This window comes from Protomyctophum bolini (genome assembly GCF_963924005.1).
Source record: "Protomyctophum bolini genome assembly, chromosome: 13".
Taxonomy (NCBI): domain Eukaryota; kingdom Metazoa; phylum Chordata; class Actinopteri; order Myctophiformes; family Myctophidae; genus Protomyctophum; species Protomyctophum bolini.
Genome location: NC_137874.1, coordinates 21,933,109 through 21,939,548, shown reverse-complemented (window position 1 = coordinate 21,939,548; position 6,440 = coordinate 21,933,109). Strand labels below are relative to the sequence as shown.

At 43.9% G+C, this 6,440-nt stretch overlaps 2 protein-coding genes across 2 annotated transcripts; one reads left to right on the top strand and one right to left on the bottom strand.

Annotated features, from left to right (window-relative positions):
• Positions 1 to 940: 940 nt before the first annotated feature.
• LOC308327574 (interferon-stimulated 20 kDa exonuclease-like 2) lies at positions 941 to 1,537 on the bottom strand (the record flags this gene model as incomplete). The annotated part of the gene is made up of 1 exon (XM_080781095.1): positions 941 to 1,537. One exon carries the CDS (start codon positions 1,535 to 1,537, stop codon positions 941 to 943), a length of 597 nt encoding a protein of 198 aa, XP_080637221.1.
• A 922-nt stretch (positions 1,538 to 2,459) lies between these two features.
• LOC308327573 (protein IWS1 homolog) lies at positions 2,460 to 4,067 on the top strand (the record flags this gene model as incomplete). The annotated part of the gene is made up of 1 exon (XM_080781094.1): positions 2,460 to 4,067. The coding sequence occupies one exon, from the start codon at positions 2,460 to 2,462 to the stop codon at positions 4,065 to 4,067; it is 1,608 nt and encodes a 535-aa protein (XP_080637220.1).
• Between the last annotated feature and the right edge of the window lie 2,373 nt (positions 4,068 to 6,440).

Genomic DNA, 6,440 nt, shown 5'->3' with positions numbered 1-6,440 from the left:
TGATTTCACATAGCATATGGCTACAACACACAAAAAATACAGAAAACAAAATGATAAAAAAATTACTGAGCATAAACAAGATTAGCATAAAACAGTAAAAACGGTAGGCCTATAAAATCAAGGAGACTATAAAATTATAAATCACACTCGTGTGAATTAAGCAGCGAGTGAGTAGTGTGGCGTACGTGACTGTCATTGCAGAGGGGGCAGAAAACAGCGCTCGAGCGCTGTTCATGCAGCCCTGGAGTGTGAGAAGGTGGAGTTTTTAATACATTGTTTTCATCAATTTTAGGCATGTGTGGAACAAGCCAACTGTATTATACAGTAGGCCTATTAACAAGTACAAGTACAACTCTAAAGTCTACTGTCTCGTAATGTTTATCTTGTATGTTACTGAAAATGATTTAAAATAAAGGGATTTAAGATAATTAAAGCTGTCTCACATTCCGTGCTCATACAGACAGCCACACATCCTGCAACATCTTACTACAGAAAGTGACTGCTGTTGTTTGTCTGGACTCTGCATATGACCAGTATACAGGCATTGTGGTTGAACCTGTCAGAGGTTTGTTTGAAAGACCTACCGGTATCGCTTTCCCACACTGGGTAGGGTTTCCGAGGCTACCCACTGGGTCACTGAAGCCTCTCCACCAACAATAACAAGGTCACAGCAACAGGAGAGGAAGTGGCCCTGAAAAGGACCATATTTCTTTTTTGAACATTTTTTATTTATATAGAGATTTTCTTATGGTATAATAATTTATGGTAAGTGTTGTTTGGCGATGACGTCTCCACAAAATCTTCTCCAACCTTCACGGTCCTCTCTCTCTGCTGGCCTCAATCATCCCCTTTGTCACGTTCTTCTCCAACTCCTCCGCACGTGTCAGCCACTCGCTTGCCATGGTCTTCCACGCTCCAGAATGCTCCACCCGGAGAGAAGCTACACTGCTCCAACTGCAGCTTCTTCCTCTTCTTCCAATGTCCTCTCCCAGTCCACCTCCACTACTTTGTACAGCGCCATGCTGGCTTTGGCATCCTCCACGGACGAGTGGCCTCTCTTCCCCTTCTGGATGTCACGGTTGAATATAGCCTTGGTGAGTCTCTTCAGCGAGACACACTGTGTTTCAACGAAGCCGGCCTTCTGGTTGAGCAGAGGGATACGGGAGGTGTCTCTGGTGAGTGCCGTGGGGTGACAGTAGTCCAAGGCCTTGAAGTCATTGTCGATGGCATGACCAATCACCACCTTGCTCGTAATGAGCCGCAGTATCTCCTCTCTGGCATACGAGTATGGTGTGGCTTTAGCCAGGTCACGCCGTCGGATTCCACTCCAGCGGGTGCGAAGGTCAGTAACTGGCATGGGCGGTTTGATGAACTTGTCATACACTACGTCTCCTTTATAGGACACGATACTGCAGCGTGCCAGTTGACTGATGCAGCCCTTTGGGCCCGTGCCCACCATCTCACAGTCTATGGCAAACTTTGTTGGGTTTCCAGTTAGTGCTGACCTTCTGGAAGAGGCTGTATTGCACGTCACCATTTAATTTGATTGCTCAGGGTTTTTACAGTTTGTTATGACTGCTACCCATGATTGCTGTGGTATACTTACACATGCCTCTGAGTGAACTAGGATGAACTCGATCTATCGATAGCTCATTCATCATTTATCCTCTGCACTGAGATCTCTCTTTTATTTCGGCGGTGACGTCACTTTATTTTGGCGGTGAAGTCACTTACAGTATAGTATGACCTCACACTGGCTGAGAAGCATTGTCACTGTTTTCATATAGCCTATATATTGAAATGTAGAACTCAGAGTGGACCTTATTTACCTTATCGCCACATTAACAAGGTGGGCTTATCAAAGTCAGATCTGCGATGCTACGTTGCACCGCCAATATATAATATATAGATATATGTCTGAGTTAATAGTATCAGGGGATTTCTTAGTTCCCCTTTGTACCAGTCTGTGCCCCTTTTATGCCCATACATTGAGATCCCTGATGTCATCAATATATGCCCATATATGGGCATACCAGCAACAGTTTGCCTGTGGCCCCTGGGGCCGCATGGTGTGACTATTGTCATGGCCTGACCGGCGTTTGCGTCGAGAATTGTTGAGAAATGGTGAGCCGTGCAAGTCTAGATGGCATGACAGTGGAGTGGATAGATAATAAATTCCCAATATGATAGTGGATATCAGATTATGAGCAATACATTACTTCCTTCGTCTACACACAAACAAAACACACAGATGCACAGGCAATACGTAATATCCATCCTGGCAAGAAAAAAATAAACCCCATAGCAACCATGACATCATCAGTATTAGGCACACCTGTGACACACCAACTTGGGAGAGTTTGTGGATAAATAAACGTCTATTTTGATTCTTTCAGAGTTAACAGTTGCATACTCTCTGTTGTACTATTTCGTTACTTAACGTTTTTCGTCTAAGGCAAATGGACGGAGGACAGAACTTCAAGTCTGGGAACCAGTCAGGTTATGCTGATGGCACCCCAGTTCAGGACGAGCACCCTGTATCAGATGGGAAGGCTATGAGCAGCGACAAGCATCATTCAGAGGACGTGGAAGGCAGGGAAGGTCTTCACAAAGACACTGAGGAAGAGAAAAGCCAAGGACAGAAGTGGAAGGCTGTGATGCAGTCAGACAGTGAGGAGGAGGGTGGAGGCAGCATGAATGCTGGCAGTGACGGAGAGCAGGAGGACAAGAAGAAGGGTGCAAATGATGATGCCGTTGGTGATAAACCAGTAAAGCAGAAGAAAGCCATTCTGTCAGACAGTGAGGAAGATGACGATGATGATGATGATGATGATGAGGGCAAGGCTGTCAAACCGTCAGTGAAGCAGATAAGAGTGGTGTCTGACAGTGATGGAGGCTCTGAGGAGCCTGACAGGAATATGTCTGTCAAGCTGAGGGAGTCAGGCTCAGACAGCGAGAAAGACAAGGATGAGATGAGGACAAATGCTGCTAAGAGCAAAGACGAGAAGACAGCTTCTGATAGCCACAGTGAGTCTGGAGAAGAGAAAACGATCGCAGACATCTTTGGAGAGTCTGGGGATGAAGAGGAGTCTGCCTTAAACCAAGAGATGCATGGAGAAAAGGAGAAGGAGGAGGTGGAGCAGGTGGAGGAAGTCGTGAACAGAGGTAGTAAAGACACCCGTTTCAAGTCAGACTTTGATCTGATGCTGGCTCGTAAGAAGGCCCAGAGTGGGAGGAAGAGAAGGAAGAACAGAGATGGAGGAACCTTACTCAGCGATGCCGACGACTTCGTCAGCGCCATGATCACCAAGATGAACGAGGCTGCAGAGGAGGACAGAATTCTCAACAGTCAGAAGAAACCAGCAGTAAAGAAGGTAACTCTGCTGCCGATTGTTGTCATGAACCTGAAGAAACAGGATCTGAAGGACACCTTCATAGACAGTGGCGTGATATCAGCCATTAAAGAGTGGATCAGCCCTCTGCCAGACAAGAGCCTCCCGGCACTACGAATCAGAGAACAACTACTCAGGATCCTACAGGAACTCCCCAATGTCAATCAAGAGACGTTGAAAGACAGCAGGATTGGAAGTGCTGTTATGTTCCTATATAAACACCCCAAAGAGTCAAGATCGAACAAAGATCTAGCGCTGAAACTAATCAATGACTGGTCACGGCACATCTTTGGTGTTTCATCCAACTACACAGCGATGACAAGAGAGGAGAGACATCAGAGGGACCTTGACCAACGGATGCCACATGAGAGAAGATTAAGTTCCGACAGTCCGACTCCTGGTAGAGATCTGGAGAAGCAGCTTAACGGAGAAGAAAACGTGATGATACAAGGTGACACTGGGTTCAGTGCACGGGCCCGGGTGCCCATGCCGTCTAACAAAGACTACATGGTCCGACCCAAATGGAATGTGGAGGTTGAATCCCATATGGGTCCTGCAAAGAAAAAACTTTCTCGTGTCAACAAACAGATGCGCCGTTTGGCTCACAACCGCCGTATGGCAACGAAAAGTCATGCTGTGAACATCAGTGTGGACGGAAGCCATATGCCACTCTGAGTAACGCTCAGTCATTTCCTCTTTTTTGATAGGTGCTAAACGCTCCAACATGTGACTTTGTGCGTAAGTCTATGCATTATTATTCCTCCCCAATTCCCATTCAAGTCAATGGCAAAATAAACAAAATGACATGATGTGGGCAACTAGCCCACTACATCATCATCATCATCATCATCAAATACTTGATAGTGGGTGCACTGGTGCAGCAGATCAACTCATCAAAGGTTCATTTCACACTGGGGTGTGATGTTTTTCTTTTTTTCCTCCACAATTCCTCCTTTAAAATATGTTCAGAGCTTCTCTTTTCTGTCCCTCTGAACAGGACATACCACCGCAGACTGCTCACTTAACCTGACATTAAGTCTGAATGAGAACAGCTAGACCAGCTGAATAGATGTTAGACATCGATGATGAGACATCTTTACAGGAGGGAGATGGATGCCTAGAGATGAACTGGCCCTCAGCATGGACAAGTCTGGATTGCAAGTCGCCTCACGTTCTTCAGAAACATCATTTTAAATCAAACACCAGATTCACTTATAAAACAAGCAACATCATTACCACACCAGCAATGCCAGCCACGGTCATTTAACACTTCCTTTTCCAATAACTAATCTCCCCAAACGTTATCTATCGATCAATATCATTCTGGAACATGTTATCATCTCACATTAATCTCACGCAAAATAAATTATCTTTCAGGAAAACTTTAAAAACACACATGATGCAGCTGACCACATGACTGGAATCATCATAATTTTTATGTTTATAAAAATAATAATCATTATTAGATTATTACACTATTATTTATCATCATCACTGTTATTAATATTATCATTATTATATAATTAGCTATTGTTGTTGTTGATGTTGTTATTACTTGCGCAAGCAGAGAGCGCAAGTACTGTTTTCGGCTGCATGGTGACTGCCTCGGCCAATTAGGGATTGGGATTGTGAATGTTTGGTGGTCCCTTGGCCAATCAGGGTTTGTGTAGTTTTGGTGGCGTCGCTCGAATGGTGGTCCCTTACTTGCTGTTGATGTAACTATGGTACGTTTCAAGGTTGGTATAAGGTCATTAAAGGGTTTAGAACAGCAGTTGTAATAGACATTAGTTATTAGCAGTACTTGCACGCTCTGCAAGTTGGCACCTCGACAGAGTGCATTTCTAGTTATTATTAATATCATCAGATAATGGTTTATGATTCTACAATAAGCCAGGAAATCAAAGTGTCTGAGCTTATGGAACAAGTCTGACAGCAGGTACAGGTCGAGACAGGCCTAGAAGGGTTCAAGAGTATATGGTTTTCGCTTACTTAGAGCTGGGATCTTATGTTGTATTTATTTTGTATTATGTCATACGGTATTTTTCATGTTTTTATATTGAATGTACTGTACTTTTTATGAACCCCATTCAATTCAACCCATTAGCTGTCGGCCCGGCGTCAGCTAATGTGGAATCCGTTTATAAAACAATGGTCAATGGAAAGACGAAAGAGCTGATCGGCGACTACAGGAAGACGGACTGAGAGCACACCCTGCATAGATGGTCCGAGATAAATGTTGTGTCAACAAAGGTAAGCTCACATGCTTATCAAAGACCCTAGCCACCACAACCAACCATGCATGTTTCAGATGCTACCAAGGGGCAAGCGGCTTCATAGCCTCAGAGCCTCTAGCTGGCAGGCAGTAGATTACAAAATAGCTTCTTCTCCAGACAATCATGCATCTATTTGAATGATCTGGCTAGAGAAAAGAAAAAACAACGCCGCCAGTGGGCCAAGGGCACTGGCACAGGTCACTTTTCAGCTGTCAATAGATGTTTATAACCTATAAGAGTACCTTGCACACAGCAACTTCAAGCACACTAGTCAATGGTCAAACCGTCAAACTGTTTCTTGATTCCTTTTAAAGGGGCCAAGCATGAAGTGCTTAGGTACCCTATTGTAGGCATATTTGTTAATTTTGATATTTTTGTTGTTCTGTCCATTTTAAGAAACTTTTCAGAATGGTATAGATGGTCATGCCAAACAGAATCTTACTCCATTGGCCATGAAGGGGTGCACTATAGTAATCAATTGGAAACATTTCTGTATTAGTCATATTTTTGTGAGGAAAAAGTGCTGGACTTTGTTGTGTTCTATCCTCGGTGGTTAACCTCTATGCTTGTTATATTGTACTGTTTGGTTAATACAAAATGAAATCGCTGGTTCAGAATCCAACGGTAGTGGGTCGAGGGCTTAAAGACAGAGTGCCATGATGTTTCCCCCCCTGAAACATTATACTAGGAAGATTTCTTTCAAAAAAGTGTACAGAAAGTGTTAAAGTGATGTTTTTATGTGGCGACACGAGTATGAAAGAAGAATTAAGAGCCA